The 24,608-nt window shown below is 40.5% G+C and overlaps 3 protein-coding genes across 7 annotated transcripts; 2 read left to right on the top strand and 1 right to left on the bottom strand.

Moving 5' to 3' along the window:
- The first annotated feature begins 2,119 nt into the window (after positions 1–2,119).
- nfe2 (nuclear factor, erythroid 2) lies at positions 2,120–7,704 on the top strand. 2 transcript variants are annotated; one of them, XM_010779380.1, is made up of 4 exons: positions 2,120–2,371; positions 4,229–4,305; positions 4,385–4,522; positions 5,230–7,704. In XM_010779380.1, exons 2-4 carry the CDS (start codon positions 4,258–4,260, stop codon positions 6,511–6,513), a joined length of 1,470 nt encoding a protein of 489 aa, XP_010777682.1. In that variant the 5' UTR covers positions 2,120–2,371; positions 4,229–4,257; the 3' UTR covers positions 6,514–7,704. The 2 variants fall into 2 exon arrangements, with proteins under 2 accessions (XP_010777682.1, XP_010777683.1); XM_010779381.1 differs by lacking the exon at positions 2,120–2,371 and having other exon boundaries at positions 4,392–4,522.
- Positions 6,684–10,600, bottom strand: LOC104952546 (putative heterogeneous nuclear ribonucleoprotein A1-like 3). 4 transcript variants are annotated; one of them, XR_799119.1, is made up of 12 exons: positions 10,482–10,600; positions 9,849–9,965; positions 9,595–9,741; positions 9,289–9,499; positions 9,120–9,203; positions 8,949–9,014; positions 8,758–8,850; positions 8,519–8,674; positions 8,253–8,435; positions 8,084–8,152; positions 6,851–6,908; positions 6,684–6,769 (listed from the first exon to the last, which is right to left on the bottom strand). XR_799119.1 is itself a non-coding variant. In XM_010779383.1 (11 exons), the coding sequence occupies exons 1-10, from the start codon at positions 10,491–10,493 to the stop codon at positions 8,094–8,096; spliced, it is 1,128 nt and encodes a 375-aa protein (XP_010777685.1). In that variant the 5' UTR covers positions 10,494–10,600; the 3' UTR covers positions 6,684–6,908; positions 8,084–8,093. The 4 variants fall into 4 exon arrangements, 3 of the variants coding, with proteins under 3 accessions (XP_010777685.1, XP_010777684.1, XP_010777686.1); XM_010779383.1 differs by having other exon boundaries at positions 6,684–6,908; XM_010779382.1 differs by lacking the exons at positions 6,684–6,769; positions 6,851–6,908 and adding an exon at positions 7,586–7,901.
- A 558-nt stretch (positions 10,601–11,158) lies between these two features.
- Positions 11,159–15,871, top strand: cbx5 (chromobox homolog 5 (HP1 alpha homolog, Drosophila)). The gene is made up of 5 exons (XM_010779379.1): positions 11,159–11,316; positions 11,773–11,953; positions 12,301–12,532; positions 13,023–13,123; positions 14,919–15,871. Exons 2-5 carry the CDS (start codon positions 11,823–11,825, stop codon positions 15,058–15,060), a joined length of 606 nt encoding a protein of 201 aa, XP_010777681.1. The 5' UTR covers positions 11,159–11,316; positions 11,773–11,822; the 3' UTR covers positions 15,061–15,871.
- The last annotated feature ends 8,737 nt before the right edge of the window (positions 15,872–24,608 follow it).

The raw sequence follows: 24,608 nt of genomic DNA, 5'->3' as shown, positions 1-24,608 counted from the left end.
ATATCTTATTTTTTACAATTCCAATCAAGATACTGACTTGTTAGTTTATTGATGTAAGAAGAAAAAAATACTCCAACTGCCCTTTCTATTTTTTTTTTAACTTTCCCAGAAGCTGACTCCAAAAATATTCCCGTTTTGATACCACAACCCAAGGCACACATTCATTGTGTTTAGTAGCGAGGTGGTTTTCGCTCATGTCTGATACAGCCTCCTGGATGTTAAAACAAAACCAAAGAGGCCACACTCCTCCATCTTTGATTAACAAATGAACTGCCACAGAAACACCAGGACTCACAGAGGAGGCAGGGAACAACTTAAAGGACGAACATAATTAACCATTACTTTGGCATAACATAGACTTAATAAAACTCAATGATTATAGACATAATTCAAAGGGGGTTTACAGCAAGAACAAGTCTGACAATGTGGAGAGGTTCAGGCAAGCTGGAAAGCAGAGATGTCAAAGACTAATTGAAGCAAACAAACACAAACAGGGAAAGTGGGCGTTGAACTGGGAACTGTGTCCAGATTCAAAACCATTGTGGTCGCAGTAATAACAGGGTGCTCTTGGCATGCTGTGGCAGTGGTTGAGTCAGGGGCTGGGTGCTAGGAACTTGGGTTGGGAAGTCCCTTCTTTGATTCCTGGTAGACATTCACCTTTCTTGACTATGTCAGCCACCTACTTTTTCCATCTTAGAACAATGACAAAGAAAACATTGAGATTTATGTCTGTGGGATGTGATGTTGTAATGGGCCGGACAAAACCTTCCATGTTCTCATGGTTTTGTAATATACAGTGCCTTACTGAAAGCCTTACTGTAACTCCGGTTTTGTTTATTGCAAGTCCTAAAATGTATAATTATTTCACAATAAAAAAGTCAGGCTTTGGTCAGTGTTCAGAATAAATGTACTGAAACATATTTTTCTTTTCATCTTATGTGTTGTTAGATCATTTAAAAAAAGTAAAAAAATGTATGCGAATCATCACTGTAAGTATCTCAAAAGGCCATCGTATAATATTTATATTTTTTTATCAGATTTGTATTTCTGATAAAAAAGCAATTATGTGTTGTTTGAAGCAAATCTGAATGTACTACTTGGCTTATTTTTGCTTCTTTAGTTTTGTAGAAAATGGAGTTCGGTTCCTTGTATGCAGCATTATGTTAAAGCAACAGAGACGCTGAATCAACATACATGTATTTCATGTCCATCAAGTGATTTAATCAACAATCGCTTTTAAAAAATGAAATCTATCCACTATGTTGTCACAATGTATACAGTAGGGGGTCTTTTACAGTGCATGAAATATCTTGAATATTTGATGTGATGCCGATAACTTCCAAAATTCTATCGACAAATTGTTTTTTGAAACAATAAAAAAGCAACATTTCGACTATCAGTTTGTGTGAAAGCTGTTGCACAATAGAGCAGTTCTCCATAACACATAGTCTTTGTGAGTTCTCTGCTCACAGTTTTTCAGATCAGGGCAATGAGGGGATTTTTCTGTGAGGGATTTTAATGGTCACTTGCTATGTAAGACACGCTCCCCTCCATTCTCCCCCTGCTCCTCTCTCTCCCTTGGCGGTTGCTCTGCCAGATAGGGGAACAATGTAGTCTTTCTTACCTGTCGGAGGGTGTACATTCCATCTCTGCTAAACTAAGTCTCAATCCTGCCTCAAACCCACCCCTGCTCGAACAAGGCCCTCAGTGCAATGCCGGCTCCAGGTGCTCCACATCACACTCCTCAACCTTTCGTTTTGGAGGATTTGAAAGGACACAGTTCTTGTACGGTTTGGCCACGACAGGGACAACAATCCTGCTAGTTTCACTCACTTTTAGGGCGTTTAACGTAATTGTTGTGTGTGTATTGTCATAATATAATTAGAATTAAAATTGCTTACAGCTTTTTGTTTGTTTTTGTAAACATCTACCTACCTCAGTGTGGACTGACAGAATGATTGTCGTGGTGTATGCCAGACTGTTGGTTTGTGGTTTGTCATGTGGGCTAAAGGGAAATTTGGAGGTTGGGGTGCAAGTGTGCTATTAAGGATACAAGAGTGCAAAAAATTGTGGTGTGGGTGCTTTACAGGAAGATTGCGTTTTGTCTGCATAGAGCCATCCCATTTATGCCGGTGGCTGTAAGTGCAGCTGAACAGAGAGAGACAGACAGTTGAATAAGAGATAGAGCAAGAGGCCTCGTGTGTTTTACGTCTTGTGATCTGTTAAAAGTCAGCAACATCACGACATATGTGAAAAAAGAACAGTTTCTCCTTCACTCATTTTTTTTCCCTTCTTAACACCAGGATTGTGCTTCACATCTGAAGTTATTTTTGACTCATCACCTGTTGAAGAAGCAGAGAATGTTGCTAAGGTATGTTCATACTCGTCTAACTTTTTCTTATTTTCTAAGATCTCTTATTTTTATTAGGCAAAGCTAGCTTAAATGTTACATTATTTCAAGTCAAAAGCAAAACTTTGTTTGCATATATTAAAGTAAAGTAGTAGTGGTAAAGTAGGTGTCGGATAATGTTTCATTACATATCATCATATAACAACGTGAGCTACTAAACAATGTAATTACATTGTTGCTCACGCTTCTGAGCATTTAAGTTGTAAAAGATACAGTTAATGTAATGACACAGTTAAATGTATTTCCACAAAATAGATTGTATCAATGGTATGTTTTGTCTCACTGTGTAATAAACGTACTTCTTATACTGACTGGACTGGTACAAGTTTGAGTTTTGACTGTGAATTATGAGAAAGAAACAGCTTTTAGAAACATAACACAAACACAATGCAGGATTTAAAATATAACAATGTTACAAAAGGTCTAAACATTAAAAGATATGCATAATATTGTAAATTATATCACATTGCCTTAAACACTAGTTCCTCTGAAATAATAAACAATATTGCAAATAGTTTGTGTTGAAGATTAGTAGAAGGAAATAAGATTCTACATTTTGAATTAAAAAAGAAATATATGAAATATATGAAAAATACCTGAATATGTAATGTAATGTACCACATGTTGTATACATGTCTGGATGTATATATTTGAGATATTATTACAATGTTATTGATCCAGACCATTGAAGTCTCTTCAAAATTGAATTGGACCAAGTCTGTAAATTGGCACACCTCAGAATGGAACCACCTGTTGTTTGATACACCACTCCAATTAACCTGACATTGATTGCTTTCTAAAAAAACGTTGTATCCCTTTTAAATGTCAGATAATTTTAACTATAAAGGTACCTTCAAACACATCCTCGGCTGTTTCAAAACCGAGAAGTAGTATTTGAATTTATGTCAGTTGAGCTTGAGCCCGGGACTTGATGAGCACATTTTGCATTTATTGATGGGAATACTTCTATTAGTTCAAATCTATTTAAAGAATCAGCATGTCATTTTGAATGACATAGGCAAGTTTCAACTGTAAACTCTGAGAATTAAATGTTTGTTCTAGACAACGAAAAAGATGTGCAAGAAGCTCATTTGGCCCATCCCTGAATGGGTTTTTTAGTTCAGGTTAAAATAAAAAAAAAACAGGCATATTCGGTTAAAACACTAAATAGATAAAACAAGAACTTATCTGTTGGTTTTTTTCATGTATGTGGGTGATGTACAAGTCATTGTAAGCCATTTATATGTGTGAGTATGAATATAAATGTACAGTGCGTAGGTGTTCATTGGACAAGTGGATCTATTCAATACAGTGTTACCATCTCTGTTGGTGTTTAAGATCGTTTATTTATGTGCTGAAAAACTTAAATACTTTGTTTATACTCAAATGGAAGTTGAAGTTTAAAATAACAGCTACTGTCAAGCTTTACCAAAAGAGTTTAAAGAAGTCTGCAGACATGTTGTCAGAGACCACAGTTTTCCAAAGCAGCCATCAGGCCCCAGTGTGTCTTGTAGAGAGCGCTGTTTTCCCGCAGATTGCCTTATCAGGAGTCGGCATAGCTGCAGCCAGGACAGCTGTTGGGAGGAGTCAACTTAACTAAACTGAACCTGTGTGTGCTCCGAAAAACCTACAAAACACCCAAACAGTCATTTATGTGAAGCACCGACAAAATCTACATATATGTTATTTACCGTATGTTTTAAAAAAAAGTGTGGTGGCGGTTTTAAACGATATGCAGAAGGGTTTTCTCTTTCTTTCTTCTAGTGTAACATAGGCTACTGGTATCATAAATTAAACTTGTTGTTCTGTCCTCACCAGGTTGATCTAGCAGCTAGAGTCTGTCCTGAATGTGTTCAACAGCCAACTATGTTCTCCCTCTGAGGAGAACCTGTGAGGTAGGTTTGTTTAAGAGGAACACCACACATAATAAATCCTAAAATAGACACGGTAATCAATATTATTTTCTATTACAAGGTATTAGCTACTCCAGGCAGGCTGTGTGGGGGAGTGTCTATGTCAGCTAATTTCCCTGGAGCCAGGTCTCATGGAGCTCCTCAGGACACAGAGATGGATGTGGCTTGGCAGGAACTGATGGCCATCACAGAAATGCAGGTAGAATTTTTATTTTTTACATTGTTTTTTTTTTTATCCCAGATGCTCCAAATATTTAACCTTATCACAATACCCCATGCTGAGTTAGAAAAGGGGTCCATGTGCAAATGAGGACACTTTGGATAATAATAATTATTGATTGTTTTCAAAATCCAAAAGTCTCAGCAGATAAGAAGGTATTTATCCATTAATATAATGTGTTATTCTTAGTTTCACGTTCAAAGAAAAGATTGAAACACAACAGTTGTGGCTCACTAATGAATAATTACTTAACAAAATATGTATTTAATTCTATTGGAATAAATACATATTTTCCACTTTTCATGCTAACTGTTGAAAAACGAATACTCTCAGCTGGGGAAAGCAACAATGGCCCATTTGAGTGATGGTAGGATGAAGAGATTGTGAGAGGGGGCAAGTGCTGTATGTTCTATAGTGGCCCCCTGCACCGTACAATAGCCATCTGTTTCCAGGTGAAATCGGATCACATCTACGAAGCCTTCATAGGCTATGGGTGGCATGCTGAAGTGGGGGCAAACTGTGCTCGATATTAAGCCAGATAAAATGCAAAAAATTGTGTTGCATTATTGATTTTTAATATTCCTTATAATTGCCTTTGATCATTTTATGCTATTACTGTGTCATATGCTAATTAATTTTTAATTGCCAAGTCATAACCAATAATGCTGATTATTTATTTTTTCCAGGAGTTTCAAGCCCCCAGTGAAGGCTCCTATGAAACAACACAGTACCAAACTATGGAGCCCATGGTCCCTATGGGAGGATATGGGATGGCCCAGTCCCATTCCGAGCCGCCTCCTGCTGCTTGTGAGCTCGGCCCTGCTGACACTTATGATGGATGTTATTCTGAAGAGGTGCCCTCCTGTCATCGTCTCAGAAGCCATTCAGAGGCAATGTATGGACCTGAACCTCTGCACAATCAAAGAATGATCCCCATCTCTTCCTACACACAGACCTCGCACATGGCTCCTAGAGAACCAATGAACATGTCAGGTAGCAGTCAAGGGCACAGGAGGGCAAACACTTCTCTCTCTCGGGATCTCCGTCGGCACATGTTTTGGACTACACATGGACAAAGTTTGCACGCCCGTTCAGCTGATGATCTTGAGTCGGACTCAGGTCTGTCTCTGGGCTCTAGTCCACCTTTGGCTTCCCCAGATAATCCCGTTGGGGGTGCATCAGGTTACCAGAGTGTTGACATAGGGATGACATATAGTGATGTTGAAGCAGACAGTGTGGCTGAACATGCCAGAAGAGCACACATCCATTACCCAATGGACTACCAGAACCAATCTCATTCATATTTACAATCAGGTGATCAGTCTTATTTCTCAACCCAACCCACTCTCTCTCTTACACAAGGTAATGCTCCAATTCCACAGCCAGTAAAACAGCAGGGAGAGGCCTCTTCACTGAATAATCTGTACATAGACTCTGGAGTGTCCAGCAGAGGGAGCTCCCAACATAACATGTACAGAAAACCACAGGGAAGTATCTCCACTCCTGCACCACTGAGCAGAGATGAGCGGCGGGCTATGTCCTTAAAGATCCCCTTCCCCATGGCGAAGATCATCAATCTACCTGTGGATGACTTCAATGAGCTCCTAACACATTATACCCTCACAGAAAGTCAACTAGCACTAGTCAGAGATATTAGACGAAGGGGGAAGAACAAGGTAGCTGCTCAGAACTGCAGGAAAAGGAAGCTTCAGAGCATAATTCACCTTGAAAGAGAACTGAACCAGCTGCATGGTCAGAGAGAGCGACTGGCACAGGAGAGGCACGAGTTCCAGCGGAGCTTGGCTTTTATTAAATGTCGCCTTACAGACCTTTATTCAGAGGTGTTTTCTCACTTGAGAGACGAAAATGGACAACCATACTCAGTAGATGACTACACCCTACAACAGACACCTGATGGAAAAATGTATCTGGTACCTCACACCAACATGCAGCAAAGAGAGCAATGCTAAGGCACTGGGGATTGATTATTCTATTAATACCCTTACAGTATACTGCCCTATTGTGCAGATTTAAAAGTATACAAACTGACTGGAGGTCACAAAAAAGATTATACAAAACATGCCATATATGCATCACTGTACACTTCATGCTCTTACATATGACTAAAACAACACAGGTGTCTTATAAAAATACTTTATTTAAAAACACTGCACAGCAGTCTTCAGTGTAAAAAAAACAAGTCTCCAGCATGATTATTCAGGAAGCCTGTGAAGAACAAATCAAAGATAAATATGCAAGCATTAAAAATAGTAATGTGCAAGATTCTGATGAATGACTGATTTGTACCTGAATTGAGCCATTGTCACAGAAATGGAATCTGGTTTTGGACACCATGTTGAGTTTCCTATAAAGCAGAAATATCAATTAAGTATAACAATCTGTCAACCAAAGAAAAAAAATTATTAATTTTGTTCACAGCATGCATATTTGTACGGCCTCTTTGCACAATTAGAAGGCCACGTTATTGGTGAAGTCATAATAAAGTTTTTTTTGCACAAATATATTGTCATTACTGGGCTACGTAACTTACTACCGGCTACACAATAGCAATACATACTATCAGTAGTTGAGAAGTCTGGTCTTACCTACAGACAGCACTTATGCCTTTTGGTAGCTGCTGCATGCTAGCCTCAGGCTTCTGTTCTCACTCTCCCCTGCTTCAATGATCCTGGCGATGGTTTTGCTACTTCTCTCCCTCAGCTGGCTTCCATGACTAGCCTCAAAGACTTTGCATGTAAGCTAGCATCCTCCAGTTGATCTTTGCAGAACTCAGGGTAGTCTGTACCAGGTGATGGGCTCTTTATGATGAAGTATTGTGTGCACCACCTCTCATTCCTCAACCACAATTGTAGATGTTCCCTTCACATTGACTTATGGTGTATGTAGTTACTATTGCAGGTCTTCTCACATCACATGGATATTTCTTGGCTCCTCACATATGCAAATGATGTCCCTCATCCCACAGTGTACAGTAATAGTCAACCCTCCCTTTCCCAGACCACTGAAGAGGCTAACAACACGTTGTAAAAAAACTGAAAGATGCTTTATTTCAGCTTGATTTGATGCAGATACAAATAAAACCAGACTCAAAGAAAAAGAAATCTACATAAAATCTCATTGGAATGCTTGCTTTCCAGATACACATTTCGATTAAAAAATAAAAACACAAAATGTTTAAGTGAAGACCCTCCATGATTTATCTACTGTACATCTCTTCTTGCAGCAGCAGTAACCTGCCACAACTGTTTGGCTGAGCAGATTTAGGACGTAAACCTGCAGCTGCCCTGTCACTTCTCTTGCTCTCCTCTCCTTGCTCTCCTCTCCTAAGTACTCAGTCCTGTTGAACAATACGGAACAACATTGTTAACTGTGCACTGACTTTGTAGAACCTGAGATCCAGAGTGATTTTTTATTTATTTATTTTTTTACTGTTTATCCAAACTTAACAAGTCCCTGCCACTACAAACTCTGGTTTTATGTTACAAAATGAATAGTGCATGCATGTTGTCAAGTACCTACCACTTCACATTCAGAATCGTGCCGAACGACCATATCCACCACCGTTGTTTGAGCCACCTCCATAGCCACCTGCAGAGAAAAAGGATAACTTAGCCTACAGAACCTACAAAACCTACAGAAACTATGACTAACAATTATACATCCTCCCATCCGCTTTTCTTTATCTTACCACCAAAGCTCCTTCCTCCTCCTCCTCCTCCTCCAACACTGCCGCCGCCACCGCCACCACCAAAGTTGTTTTTCATTGGGCCAAAGTTGGAGGCCTGGGGGTCGTAGTTGCCCATATTGTTGTAATTATTACCGCCACCTCCTCCACCTCCGCTACTACCACCACCACCACCACCACAGTTACCTATAGGGAAAACAAATATTCAGTTACACACATGTTGAAGACAGAACAGATGTCAAATGTAATACAGTCTAGTTAACACTTACCATAGCCATTGCTCTCATAACCATTTCCTCCATAGCCACCGCCTCCGCCACCACCTCCTCCACCGCCGCCGCCGCCACCACCACCTTGGTTGTAACCTCCTTGGTTATACCCTCGGTTTCCACCATTGTTGTATCCGCCTGGCCCACCTCCATATCCTAAAAAAAAAAAATTATTTCAGCACAGCCAAGCTTTAAATCCATAAATTGCTTAAGAATATGCTGAGTCAACTGCCACTTACCACCCCCACTGCCGCCGCCACCACCATCGTTGGCACCACCACCACCACCACCATTGGAATTGTAAGGACCATCACCATAGCGACCCCTACCACCTAGGGTAACAGTCAGGTTTAAAAACATAATACACTAATATTTTTGAGTCAATTTACATGAATCCCATTATGGCGTATCATCATTTTAAAAGTCTTACTCGGGCTGAAGCCTCTGTCATAGTCATAGGGCCTTCCACCTCCGCCTCCTCCACTGCTGCTACGACCTAAACCAAACCACAACATTAGCTCAGTACATCAACAGTACCAGCATTTAAACAAGATAGTTGATTAATCTGGCTTAAATTCATTGTAAAAAAAAGTACTCATACCCATTCCTGCTGTCTGCATCTCTTGCCTCGTGAGAGCCTTCCTCACTTCACAGTTGTGAGAGTTGATAGTGTGGTATTTTTGGACTGTAGGGTTGAAGGGAAAATAAGTAGCTGCTCAAAACCATTCGGTAAGAGACTATAAATATGTGGCAGAAAACCTTGAACTTACTAACAATCCTGTCGACTGAATCATGATCATCAAACGTCACAAAGGCAAAGCCCCTCTTCTTTCCAGAGTTACGGTCGGTCATGATATCAATGACCTCGATTTTGCCAAACTGAGAAAAGTAATCTCTCAGGTGGGACTCCTCTGTGTCTTCTTTGATGCCACCAACAAATATCTTTTTTACGGTCACATGGGCTCCTGGTCGGTTTGAGTCCTGTGGTGACAGAAATGTGCAATTGTAATTAAACATGGGTCTCTGTTGTCAAATAATCATGGCAGGTTTAAATACATATTTTACTGCCAATATACCTCTCTGGAAACAGCCCGTTTGGGTTCAACCACTCTCCCATCAACCTTGTGGGGGCGGGCAGTCATTGCAGCATCAACCTCATCAACAGAGGAGTATGTAACAAAGCCAAAGCCCCTGGACCTTTTGGAATTGGGGTCCCTCATGACCTAGAGAAAGCAACTTCAATTATTCCCAGTATTGCACAAAATATGCATGATTTCTAGTTACACAAAAACTAAGTAAATAATACCACGGAGTTAAAGAGAAACCTTACCACACAGTCTGTAAGGCTCCCCCATTGCTCAAAATGAGCCCTCAGGCTTTCATCTGTAGTCTCGAAGCTCAGACCTCCAATAAACAGCTTACGAAGCTGCTCTGGCTCGCGTGGTACCTACACAATAGACACCGATAATAGCATCATCGTACAATCACCTACAGTCAGAATGAGCATTGTGTGCAATTAAATGAACATACACAATATATCGCTCATAGGATTACCAATGGATTAATAGTTTGTTAATTCTGCGTCACGTTTTTTTTAAAAACCGGACAGGGTGGAGAAGGGGAGACGTCGCCGCCATTAGGGAAGGGCTTTGGTTATTTTGATTACTCTACCTCCGATTGCATGCATAAGAATACACATTTGTAAATGTAATGAGTTAGCTTTTTATACAATATTACTGAAGCCAAGGGTTTAGTGAGATTCCGGAAATTCAAACATAGATGCACGTAGGAACAAAGGCCACGAGGCCCAGCTGCTATAAAATGGCGGCTTTACAAAGCATAGCTGCAGTGGCTCTGACAAGACACGCATTCTGCGCTGAGAATAGCAATAGGCCTATCTAAACAAATACAAATATTTTACGTTTCAGCGTACAGTAAATGGTCTCCTTAGTATAATACTCACATCTTTCGACATTGTTGCAGCACGTGATACTTAAAGACTCCTTGTGGACGGGAGTGAGCTGAGCTGAGCTGCGTGAGATTCAGAAGAGTACAACAGTGTCCTGAAAGATAGAATAAATAGTAAAGGACACTCCTCTTCCACACACACACATTGGCCAGGACTTCCCGCTGCAGTCTGTCGTCACCATGTGTTGATTCTCGATTGGTCCAAATTACATCAATCACCAGCACGACGAATTAGATGACAGTAGGCGGTGCATTCCCCATCACGACGGACAAAATGGATGTTATATGCGTGCAGGAATATGTGAAAGTGACATGATAAGATATTGCATTTGTGCGTGATGTTGTGTAATAATTTACATACAGACAAGTGTGTGAACGAATAAGGGAATGCACAGAAAAGCAGCACATTTTAAATGATCTTCTCCAATCCTAAATAAATCTCAGATTTGTGGGTGGAGGTAGACTGTGTTTATCAGTGATTCCACGCAACCCCACTCTGCTTTTCACCTAGAAATGTCGTGTTTTCTAACCAGACACACAATGCACATGTTTTACAATAAATATTCTTTAAAAATAAATGTAGTTTTTATCCTGGTAGCATTATTTTTAGATGGACAAATATAGGTCATCATCAGCTGACCAAGGGGCGGGTACGTTCATTGTGCGCCTTTAACCCGCGCTTTTCTACGCACAGACAAGCACAGCCCCATTTATGCGATCCAGGCTACATGCTAAAGTAGCACCAGCGTTGGCCTCTCAGACGAAGCTACACAAAAAACACGATATCGCCAAATTAAACGGCTCAACACCACCAGTCTACACAGCCAAAGGTAAGAAGGTGTTTACACATCGAACTGCTGCATGCTGGTTCATGCATCGTTATGCATTTATGATTTTATATCAACCTAAGCTAGTGTTAGCTTGTTGAAGCGATAGCCTGTAGGCTAACATTACTGCATAAGCAAGCTTGCCTTTAATGCCCATTGGTTAGCCGAGGCTAGTCGTTGGCTAACACAACATAATATTTTAATTCCTATGTTTACATATTACAATTTATGGTAAATGTATCTAACATATTAAGCAATTGTACATTTACCAAGAGGTCATTAGCTAGCAAATTGGTTCAGTAAACATGCCCGTTGCAAATTGAAACGACAATGAAATGATGCCTTTCGTTGCTAACTAGCTAGTGCCTGCTTTGTGCTTTACGTTGAACAAACGGAATGTATCGGCTATGAAACCCATGTTCTCTTTAACTTTAGTTTCTTTGTCTTTTTCCTATACAGGGAGTTGCCACTGGCCTGCGACAGAGTAGCATTCAGCAACAAACTTTGCTATGGGCAAAAAGACTCGCGAAGACGACGACTCGTCCTCTGACGAGGAAGAGTATGTTGTTGAGAAGGTGCTGGACAGGAGGGTGGTGAAAGGCAGGGTTGAATTCTTCCTGAAGTGGAAAGGATATTCAGAGTAAGTATTTTTCCTGGCTGGTTGCTATCCAGTAACTTTACATCTTAAAAAACATTACACGTTACAGTTGTTGTGATATTTCTGGGAACCAATGGTGGAGGGATTCACCTAGAAACAAAATAGGTTAAGAGCCATTCACTGCCTCTCGAGTCAGATACACCATTCACAAACACTTTCTGTGCTCATTAATGCTCCCCTAAAGACTAATGCTATTGAAGATTATTTACAAAATTATTGAAATCTCAGATACATTTTTGTTATTGTTCATCTCTGATCAGGGCTGTAGATTAAGAGTTGTATTTGTACTGGTACTGACTTGCAGAACTGTGTTTGTTTTTTTTCCTCAGAAAGCACAACACCTGGGAGCCTGAGAAGAACCTGGGCTGCCCTGAGCTCATTTCAGAATTCATGAAGACCTACAAGAAAGGCAGCAGTGGTGGAAGCTCGTCATCCAGCACTTCGACAAACAAATCAGTCACAACATCCCCCTTGGGACGTTCCAAAGACTCCAGTAGCTCAAAGAAGAGAAGCTCTGATGACGATGAGGAGGGGGGAAGCAAGCCCAAAAAGACGAAGGAGGTATGTAATGTGGCGACTAATTGTTTGCATTAACACTGAAAGTTTGACATCTATGGAGTAGTATTCAGTTTCTAGAGAGATAATTTGCATGTGAGAAATTCGGACCATTTTCCGGCTTTGTCATTGATATGATGAAAACATAGCAGTGTATGCTGTACATTTTCACACAACTCTCTCTTAACACTACTTAGTTTAATTCCATAATTATCTAGTGGCTCGTTTACATTTTTAGTTTTCAAGTTATTTAAATTGGACCATTTAGCCTTGGTGTGGCCCTTCCCAAAATCGTAGTGGATATATCAGCTTGATACCATAGAGCATAAAGACACTTATCTGTTGATCCTATGGCTCAAACATGTTTTAATCAAATCATGAGCTAAAAATCAAGTCAAGGATTGAAAGAATTGTGGACTACAGTCTAATGAATGTAATGTACTCTAGCTTGTCATGTATTTTATAAAAACCTTTTACCTTCTGTGTTGTCTTTCAGGATGACATCCTTGTTGCCCGTGGCTTTGAGAGAGGACTCGAGCCAGAGAAGATTATTGGAGCAACTGACTCATGTGGAGACCTAATGTTTCTTATGAAGTGGTAGGTTTTTGTTATGTTCATTTCAAAAGGTACATGTGCAATGTAGTTTTGGCCCAGTGGTGTATGAAATGTTATAACTAAAACCAGCATTGTTATCAAGAAAAAGGTGTTATTACCAAGGACTTAAGATGACCATTGACTTAAAATGTTAATAGTTCAAATGATTTGTAAACAGACTTTGAGGAAAAAATAATTATGTTTATCTACTGTGTTCCCACACAAAGTAAAAGTGGTTGTCCTGGTCATAGTTTAATCTGAATGGAACGCAGTAGAGGAGGTTGTAACACGCATTTGCTTAGAGCAGGGCAATACCTGTCTAAAGTATCTTATACCGATACGTAAACGATACTGCTTCAAGAACCTGATTAATCAGAACAACAGCTTATAATGACTGTCAATGCAAGGAACGATGTGAAAAGAAGCAATAACAAACATTAGTGAAATATTTCACTATAATGTGACACAGTGCTGCTTATCAAACGTTAATGCTTTGCAGAGATGATGGTGAGCAGTACTGTCAGCTATTTGGTTGTGATGCCGCTTAACAAAAGGCTCTGATTAATGTTAAGTTCCCCTTGGTACGCATTGATTCATTGTATATGTCAGCTTTTATTGTGAAAGGTAGGAACAGCATGACGCTGTAATGTGCCACTGCAGCCGTTGACAATGTGAGATAAATCTTCGTTTACTGTCCTTACAGTATCGGTACTAATTAATGAACTCTTGCACAATTTTTAACGGCAGGTTATTGCGTTAGTATTGATAAATTCATCAAGACTCATGGTGGCTTGTGTGTTTTTACAGACTTGCGTTCTTTATGAAAGATGAGGGCTGATAGATGTGTACTGATTCTATCTGCATCATTGGCATCTGTTTCTTAGTATTCTGCCTGTTTGATATACCACACGGGGCATGATCGTAGGGGCTCTGAACATTAAAGATTGGTTTTAACAAATGAGCATGTTTTTGGGTGTTGACCCGGTTCTACAATCGGGGTTTCTGAAACAGTTTCTGTTTGTGACTTGTCATTACATGATCCTTTAAACTGCTGCTCTCAGTGTGCCAGATTCCTGCTGACAAATTACCCATTAGCGGCACTAATAGCCTAGCTGTCCATTGATATACAAATAGTAAGACACACCATAACATTTTATGTCATTGCATATAAGCTAGATGGATATATTTGTAGTGCCTCGTTACTCATGCCCGGTCACGCTAATTCCAAGGTGTTTGCTGATTCAAAAGGAGGCACAATTTACACTACATGGCATATTATTTTTAANTATATATATAAAAAAGTTCTAAAGCTCCATCTGTGATACTTGCTATAAAAAGTATGACTTGAAAAGTACTTTTTTAAAACAAGTTAATCAAATAATACATGGCACTACCACCTACAACCCAACCCCTCCTATTAAAGACATTTTACCAGAAGCCGATTTGTTTGACGGTATCAAAATAGAAAGGTATAGTTAAATACCCAAAATTAAAACAAAATCTGAGTTTTAAAACTACTGAAATGTTATTGCTGGTTTCATTAAAGCCATATACTCATGTCTCTTAAAATAAATGTTAAATCTTTCACAGGGATATTTTTATAATTTTTTTTTATTGAGTTGACACAGGAACATCTTCAGAAATGACAAAAAAAAAAAATGTATTTACAATATGGTACAGGCTTGCGTAAGAACATTTTGTATTAATATACACTTGATAAGCTCATAGAAAGGTTTGCCATATATTTAAGACAATGGGGTGTAACATCCAACTTTCCAACCAATTTCTTTTCTTGCAGGAAAGACTCTGATGAGGCGGATCTCGTGCTTGCCAAGGAAGCCAATCATAAGTGCCCACAGATCGTCATAGCCTTCTATGAGGAACGTCTCACCTGGCATGAAGACAGTGACAAGAAGGAGAAGGACGCGGTTAGCGCTTGAGTGCTCGTCTGAGGGGAAAACCGGACCTCCTCCACTGCAGGGACAACCTTGAGTCAGACATTTTTTCACACCCAAACCTCCCATCCTTGCTCTTCACCATGTCCAACAAGGACCGTGAACACAATCGTGTTATCTCCATCCATGCCCCATTGGAGCACAAAGGCCCCAGGCTGCTGAGAAGGATCCATCAGACGGGAGGGGAAGCTGTAGCGGACAAGGGTGACATGCTACTGGGGAGGGTTTCTGCTGTTATGTCTTTGTATTAAAACATTTTTTTATTGATTTTAACACATCATATTTTAGTACAGAATACGGTTGCCAGTAATGTATGTTGCATCCATGAGCACATGTGGTCATCCAATAAAACTCAGAACATAGTCATGAACCTGCTTTGGTACAAGCCGTGTTTACTATAAGCTTGTCCCATCAGCTAGTCCTTGTAGGTAGTGCATCTCTTTGCTTTAAGAACCCAGCAACACCACGGAGGATAAGCCGTTGTATCTTTATTCAGGAAGTGATCACCGCAGCGTTTTCCTGTCTTCATTATCACTTCCTTTTTTATCTCTTTTAGATTTATCGGTTTTTCCTGTCTACCAGGATAGAACTACTCAATTTGCAAACTTGCGGACATCGGCCAATTAGTTAAGTCAATGTATTGTAGTGATGATGTCCTTGTTTTTGTTTTTTTAACTGTCATTTCTATCTCTACATTTTAAGTTTTAACATGTGAATTTTGTGTGGTGTTTTTCTATTTCTTTACTCTATAAACAGTTTTAGAAAAAGGACAATAAAACACATTATTCTCAGTCTATACTTTTTTGTTTTTTTTTAACAGCAGTGTTATCTTTGGACCAGTCTCACGTTCACAGGTTAGAAAATCTTTACTGTATCCACAGAGAATGAAACCAGCATTTATCACCAGTCATTGGGGTCTGCCACCTTGTGGCTAAAAGATGACAATCTTTTGGACTGACCATTCTCTATAATGTTGACCCTGGCGTTTTAATGGCGTTCTTGAGCTATTTAGTGATACTTTGATAGATTATGTTAACAGTGCAAGTGGAAACATTCACACCGCAGTTGAGTTATTGTTATTCATATCATTGTAAGGTTAATTTGAAACACTTAAACCACTTTCTGATTGGATTATGCATACCCTGGGTTTTGTTGTTATGAGTAATTTGATCATTCTCTCATCATACAGGGTTTGTTTTCAGATAGATTTAGCTTCCAGGGAGCTTATGTCAATTCTTGTACACAAGATTGATGTTGGTTTTGTAGTTTGCTGTGCTCCAACATGGACTCTTAGGGCCAAATGTTTAGTGGCCACAGACAGATCTCTTTCTTTAATGAGCATTGTTAAGAGAGCTGTTACCATTTCCCCTTTCATACAGTACATTAATCATGTCTCTTGATATGAACATTATGGTTTTGTTGTAATTTCCTTTATATTAAAAAATATGTTGTCCTTTCACACCCTTGCCTTGAGCTTTGTCCTGAGTTTTTGCCGGTGCAGACATTTTCAAAAGAAGCTTATTTCTTGAGTCAATTATATGTTCTGAATATGTGTACAGTATACAGTAGTACCCTTTAATATACATTTTCAATGGTAAAGTTTCTGTCCGTTTACTTTTCTTTTAGGATTTGATTGGAAGTGGTGCAGAGAGATTGAGTAACTTTCATTGATAAAACTACACTAAGCCTTAGCTCTGCATCCGTTGCTGATAACAGACGGTAAAAATAACCATATGACATATAAGTTAAAGGTCACATTTGTAAGACTAAAGCTGTTTAAGGTGGTAGTGGTACTACTGCTGCAGTGAGACTAACATTTGAACTTGTTTTTTAGAGGAAAATGTTTCTGGAGCATCAGCTGCTATCAGCCAGCAGATGGTGCCACTGATCAACACCAACGTAAGTCACAACTCCATTTTCATGCAAGTCATTCACAGTTCAAAAACTTGAGCCCTACTCATTAGTAATTTTTTTCTCAACAGCTATTTTAAAAGTATTAATCTTTATGAGGGGTATGGCTTCATGTTGTGTTTACTGGCTAAAATCATAGCTTTCTTCATGTCGTCAGTTGAGTCACCATGGTTCCTCTTAACATCTGCTGAACCCACCTGGTTCACAAACACATGTTGTGCAGTGAAGCATGCAGTGTTCAAACTCACATTTATTTAAGATTCAATATTTTTTTCCCCTTTTTTGTTCATTTTCTTTCATAATCAGTAACAGATGTTCTAAATAGAAGTGAGGGGAGAGAGAGCGACATAAATTGAGAATGACATGCAGTAAGGGTCCCAGGCCGGATGTGAACAAAAAACATTATGGTTCATGCATGGTGGCGCCTTAAAGCCCCAGGACATAGGCACCCACTTCCGATTGATGTAATGATGCAGCTGTAAAAAACGTTGAAGCACGTCATAGGTTAAAACTTAAAAAACGCACAGAATGTAATACTGCATGCATATGTGAGGAAAAGGTTTTTGTCCACTGGAAAGTGACACAGCATATATAACAAAGGGGGGAGAAAAAGCACTAATGGTGGACTTAAAAATATAAGGACTAGATCCCACTTTGTCACATTCATGACAAAAACAGGAAATTAGTTGGTCTGTTAGTTAGGCCCTTTAATGGGGATCCGCTGCAAAATCGGTAATAAACTGCAGTTAAGGTTGAGTCTAATCCTTGTTCTTCTCTCAACACCCTCTTTTTCATCTTGCTGCCTTTTATAGTGACTCTCTCTCTTTCTTACGGACACACACACATGCACACAAAGTGCTGCTCAGCTACGTCTGAAGTGATGGAATTTTCCTAGCAAAAAGGCTTTTACACTCCAAATGGAATGCAAAGGTCACTAGTAAATTTCCAGCCCCTGGGACCATTAAGCTGGGCAAAGGGAGCGAGCAGCAGGCTGTTTTATGGAGCCTGGAGCTGTCTGCTGACAAACCCAAGCCAGTAGGTTTCTGTTGGGAAAGCCGCAGTGGCACTCGTGGGAGCTCTGCCTGTGACATGTGTGGCAAATAGAGGCAGTTTTTGTACGTGGTCAATGGGTGTGCACTGTGCAGAGTGAAACTACCGGAGCAAAAAATCAAAACAAGGAAAATCTGATTCAAGCCTCGAGCTAGAAATGAATATATGCAGTGTATTTGGGATGAATGCTAAAGATGCTTTGTTTATCTAAAGAAAGTTTTTCAGGATGCATGTGGGTTTTAGGCATTTTGGTGAATCATTATTTGATTACAATATATACCTATAAAATGTACACATTTGAGTTTAACTTGCAGTATATTATTTTTAATGGAAACTAAAATACTTTTTTTGGTTGGGTGTGTCTTGCAAAGTATTATCTGTGTCTCAATGGGAGTTAAAATGCAGTTACATTTTTGGTGCAAATTTATTTATTTATGCAGCAGCCTCCCCTGCACTTCAAACACAGTCCCTTACCAGTAACTCCTAGTCCAAATGAGTTCCTCTGGGTATTGCCCACAGCAGAGGTGGGTCGTCTTGCAGCACATAACACCAACATGGGTGTCAGGGGAGCAGTGGTGAGGAAAAGGACTACTGCAGTGGGCCTCATCAGTGTTACACAGCTTGTTCAATGATACCACTAAAACAGCAAACAAATAAATGTGCACCCACACAGATAACACACATGTGCAGCAGAAAGTACTATTCTCTTCTATATGGAAGAAAAAAAAGATTTGTGGTCTTCAGTTAGTGCCCAAGAGGAACTGTGAAAAATGTCTCTTAAAGTGTTGTAAGTCACGAGTATCACAGAGGCCGATGTAATTTCATGTGGCCTTTCCTCATGCTGTGATCATGCAGGCGCAGCTGCCCAACATGTGTGTCTCCATTTTCTTGTTGCAACCAGATCAAAAAAAGTCTGCAGTGATGACTGCTGCATCATTTCTCTGCACAGTGCACTGATCTGTGTGAAGGTGATTGCGGTGTGATGCTCTAATTTGGGTGGCTATCACACTTAATGTGCAGTAAAGCCCCATAGACAAAGCTTCTTCGTTCTAAATGCCCCCTCCACTGCGCCACTGCTCTCCCCGCCAACCCTCTGCTGGCTGTGTTTCCCCTTCACCCCCCACTCCTCCCTTCATCTCCTCTCCCCACCAGGGGAAAGAGTTATAGCTGCCATAAAAGGCAGGTAATGCATTGTTAACTAATTCTGTCTGCTCAGAGCTGATATATCCTCTGCTCTAAATCTCTGTGCTTCCAATAAAATGCAAATGCTAATGCTTGCCCTCCATGAGCTGATATCATTTTTAACAGTCCATAGGTAAATGCTAGAGGAGGGTGGTGTGGGCAAGAGGTATTCAGTGGCACCGCGAGGCTCTGAGCCTTCATTGTATATTCTGGTGGAAAGGGGACCTCCAGACCTAATCCACACACCCCTGGCCCATAGTATGCATGCGTGTCAGTTTGCACATGAGACCTCAGCGTAACATTTGTGTTAATCTTGGGTTGAATGGGAGTGGTTAACTTGAGATAAAGCAATTGTGTATCTTTGTTATTGAAAACCAGCACTGAAGCATTTCAGTCAGCAGTCATTCAACATCAAATAATACCAATATGCCTCTGGATGTAATGCATCACATTTCCATGTTAATAGTATTGTCATACTCCGTGTAACCTTGGGCTTCTAAATATTGATCCACTTCTAGATTTTCAATTATCCTGTGCCGTTTTTATGCCATCTGGTAAGGACCAGTGATTTATGTCCCTTCATATCTGGAGGCTTGTCCTGTAATTAGACCATAAATTAATTTGCAGAGAGGAGAGTGAGCAGAAAAGATTCAAGGCATTAAGTAAGTCCTCCGTGGTTGGAGACAGAAAATCATAGGAAACCACCGCACAATGTTTTATTCACTAGAATAAGATAATTGGATTACAAATTCCAACACCATAACTTTGCTGTCCCTGCATGTGTCACTTGTTTTTCTTGCAAGTATTTAAAACCATGCTGCTGCTAATGATTGCTTGTAAGTCAGTTCTTCAATAAATGGCTAGAAATCATCCTCTGACATAATTATACCTAATCACTTGCAGTGCAGCAGCAAAATGATTAGGAGAAATGAGCCATATTAGTGTCAATATGTGTGTGAAACTTTGCAGTGAAATGTGCTCTTAATCCATCAGTGGATGGGAAATGACCCCCCGTGCAGGCAGACAACCATTGTGCAATCCGAAGCTAGCTCTTATTTACAGCACAGCTCAAGTGGAGGTCCTAAAAATCCAAATGCATCTAGATTGATTTTAAATTGGGAGTATATGCTCTCCTGCAAGATTAGCTCATTGTCCCCCGCTGCTAAATTACAAATAGTGATTGTGGCTGTCGCTGCACAGTGTCTTAGCAATTCAACTGCTGCTCTCTTTGCCATGTGGAAATGCGCATTAGACAAGCTTAAGTTACTCATTAAAGCAATTGAGATAAAACTGATATAACAGAAGGGGCTATACTTGGTGGGAAATGCTAAATCAGCTGGATCTGAGTTTAAAACACTGTATACAGACTAAAAATGTTATAAAGTGAATGAGGGTGCATTTACAGTAAGACTAGCGCAGTAGTCTGACAAGGGAAACTGCACTGGTGTACCTGCTTTACATGATACCTTGGGTGTTATTTAGGCAAGGCCACAGCTGCCATCATATAGCTATATAGCATAAAGCTGATCATATCTTGTGGGGCTTGAGAGGCAAGGTCAGCCAATGCAAAGCCCACCTGCTCCCCCATTCTCCATCACACAGTCCCTCAGCCATGGCCTCCCGGAGGAAACACCCCTGCCTGCTGCAATGCTACAGACAGCATGTGTCCCTGAATTTATGATGGCGACTTATTGGCGGCCTTTCACGTTAAAAGTCATCTTAAGTTTCCCAGTCTAGCTGTATGTGTGGCGAGCGTTAATCCATTAACATTCAGAGCAGACACGTACAGAGCCTGGCTTCCTGCCAGCTCTGAGCCCTGACAGTATTTGACCCAGCGCTGACCACAACATTCCCCTGCCCCTGCTTAGAGCCACAGCCAGCCACAACATAATACAGCGCCATAAACTATCTTATGTTACACTGTATATGAACGTTAGGTATTTTACACTTGAGGTCCAATATACCAGGCTTATGACTGAGTGAGAAGAGTCCAGCTGGGACAGCCTCTTTTTGGCAGAGAAGGGGAAAGAAATCAAATCTGTCGACAGAAATCTACACATCTTATATTTTAATCGTAGAATGTCAAATGAACATTGAGTTTCAGTCCTTTCTATTTCCATCAAGGATTAGAGTTCAGAGGGGCCATGAAATCCCTCGGATTTTCTGCAGTGGTATTTATTTCAACAGGAGATGTTGGAGTTCATATTAAGTGATCCACAAGGAATAGCTCTGGCAGAATTTAACATGCTGCAAGGCTTGCCCAGTCCTCGGAAAAGAGAGCTTTCAACAACATGGGCCGGTCTGCTGCCGGAGGTGGCTCCTGGACTGATTATAATTTTAGTGGCTTATAAAGCCTTGATAAATACTTTATGAAGCCACGTTGCATAACAAATCTAACACTGGATAAAGGGGCTCTTGACAGGTTCTTGAATAGGTTTTATAATTCAATATTACAACCACCATCCTTGTAAGAGCCCTGTCATCTCCCGAGGCCCACAGGATATATACGTTAAACACACATTCAAGCGCTCACAGTGTAGTCCATTACACTGATTAGCAGTAAACACATTTGTAATAAAACTTAGTGAAATAGGGGAGGATGGCCTGTGTGCTGATTCATGGTAAAATCTTGTTGAAATATAAAGTGTCTTAGGTGTCATACTTCCGAGGGCGTGGGAGTGATACAGGGCTTTCTGTAAGGCTAATCGAACCAATTTAATCCAAACAGCTTAAGTCTACATTGAGTCCTTCATCTCAAATGTTGGCCAGAAATAAACCCAGGCAGAGCAGTTTGACAGGGTTTCAGTAAACGTGAGAGAATGTGGGAGGCACGGCATTTCGTGTTTAAGTCACGAAATTAATCTATTGATTCGTGTTCACCAACACGATTTTCACATTTTTTTCGTGTCACACAGAACGATTTTAAAAGCAATGTAAATAATAACAAATTAGAAGGAAAAAGAGATAAACAAAAATACAGATTTCAGTATTCTGACACAGAACGATTTTAGAAGCAATGTATTTCTATTGGTAGTATGTTTCGTGCCTGCACCAAATAATAACAAATTAGAAGGGAAAAAAAATACTATTTAAAATAAAAGGGTTAGGGTTAGGCTTAGGGTAAGATATTGAGTAAGAACATTTTTTATGAACCACACAGCTTCCGGTCTTCCAAGACCCGACTGGACAAACATAAGTGCTGCAGTTACGAAACATAGGCCTACTACCAATATAAATACATTGCTTTTAAAATCGTTCTGTGTGACACGAAAAAAATGTGAAAATCGTGTTGGTGAACACGAATCAATAGATCAAATTAATGTTGTGACTATAACACAAAATGCCGTGAGACTGGGTTGGGGAGGCAGAGCAGAGCAAACAGATGTCTTTCCACAACAAAGACCCCTCCTGCTCTCTGCTGTCTGTCCCTCACTTTACCTGACTGTCCATTTCTCTAATTCCCTTTGTCTTCTCATTTAACTGCACTTGTAGGTTGTTTGCCTTGTTGGAAATCTGTTCTCCATAAACTAAACCACACATTACATAAGCGTTGTTGGAAGGTTCAATGGTCTATTTTAGCACAGATTGGTTATTAAACGAGGAAGAGAAAGATGAAGAAGAAAGGGTGGATCATGTGTTTCCACTTTTGACCTCTCCACCGCGGCATGTACACACCTGGTTCAGTTTAGAATGCTGTTTCTGTGGAATAGCTGACGGAAAAGCGGCTGGTGGTTTCATCTGCGGGGAGCAGGGAAACATTTGTACAGCACCAATTCTCTCCAGAAGACTATTCTGTGTGGATTCAGAAATGTGTTTTCATGTCAGCAGAGAAGTGCACAAAAAATCAAAGACGCATATTTAGTGGTAAACCAGGCAATCCCTGCTTGAGTATCCAAGTTGAAACCTGAATAAAACTTTTTCACCTTAAGGCAACAAAGTTGTTAAAAGAGAAAGTTTCTTGAAGATGTTAGCAGGCCAAGAAAAATAAGCTTTGATAATGTTTGTTAGCGAGGCTGCATTACTTAAAAATGACATCTTTAACAGGCATACTTAAGGCCCAACTATGTGAAAATGCATTTCAGATGTGTTGCCTTGTTGACTTGAAGGGCAAAGCAAGGTCACCTCAGACTTGGAGCTACTCATCTGTTTCCTATTGGAGGATTGAAGTGATTCTGGCAGGAAGGCAGGGGCAGTAGATGAAGGCAGGCTGGGATAGAAGGATGGTAAAAGGAGAGTAAAAGGCTGGAGTAACAGGAAACGGCAGTGTAACCCACTGGGTCCACTTACCACCTTGCCAGAACCCCTTGGCCACAGCCAACCTACTAGGCCAGCAGTTTCCATCACCTGCAGCTTCTGGTTCCCTGAAAAACCCAGGTGCTTCTGCATAAAGCTCTCTTTCTCCAGGAGCCACAGGGTGCCGGAGGGGAGGCTGTCTGCTGGAGGGGCGGCGCTGTGCCTCCTTGTGAGAACATGTTATGGAAAATACTGTTCCAAATAACGCTAAGTTAAAAGAGGCAGAGAGCTGGGGAGTTCCATCAACCCCCCTGATATTTCAAAGATTCATTCTTTCATTTTATTAATGCTGTCTTTTAATTAAAAGAACCTGGATCATTCAATATAAATTTGCTGCATCTTTTTATTACTGTTTCCTACCTGCGTGGGATTAATATAAACATTGTCCACTGGGAGGTAGACTGTCAGCCCTCCCCAGCTCCTCACTGCCCCCTGGCATCCTGAATGTGCGCAGCAGCTTCTGAGCTGATAAACCCTAGAAATCATTTCCGACTCCAGCCAGAGCTCTTTACAGTACCTTCAGCGCTCCCTGGTGATGGATTAATGCACTGTTGTTGTCATTTTATTGCCATTTTATTGCCCTGGTGCAATTTACCAGGCTTTATGTGTCTCCGCTGTCCGGCAGAGCAGCGCGCAAGCGCATGAGTCCAGCATTCCTAGACAAAGGCCACCGCTCACCCGATCACTGCGCATGCGCTTCACACAACCACCACTCAACAGAAGACACACACACACACACACACACACACACACACACACACACACACACACACACACACACACACACTACTACTACTACTCACACACACACACACACACACACACACACACACACACACACACACACACACACACACACACACACACACACACATCTAAATCAAAAACACGATTCTATCAAGCATGAATGGGGTACTATTCACGCGAGCAGATGAAAGCATCAGTAGTGAATCTTTTAGCTGGTTGATGGACTTCACATTCACTGCTGCTGTTCCCCACTCTCGCCACCGGAGGGCAACATCACCCATCATGCTTGCAGCTGCAGTCTGAAGCAACAACATGCTGTCCTGAATATTGTGCAGAAGAATCACTGTGCT

The sequence above is a fragment of the Notothenia coriiceps genome, unplaced genomic scaffold (assembly GCF_000735185.1).
Source record: "Notothenia coriiceps isolate Sejong01 unplaced genomic scaffold, NC01 NC01_scaffold00020150, whole genome shotgun sequence".
NCBI classification, from domain to species: domain Eukaryota; kingdom Metazoa; phylum Chordata; class Actinopteri; order Perciformes; family Nototheniidae; genus Notothenia; species Notothenia coriiceps.
The sequence above is the reverse complement of the archived record's forward strand: the minus strand, read 5'-3'. Positions and strand labels throughout refer to the sequence as shown.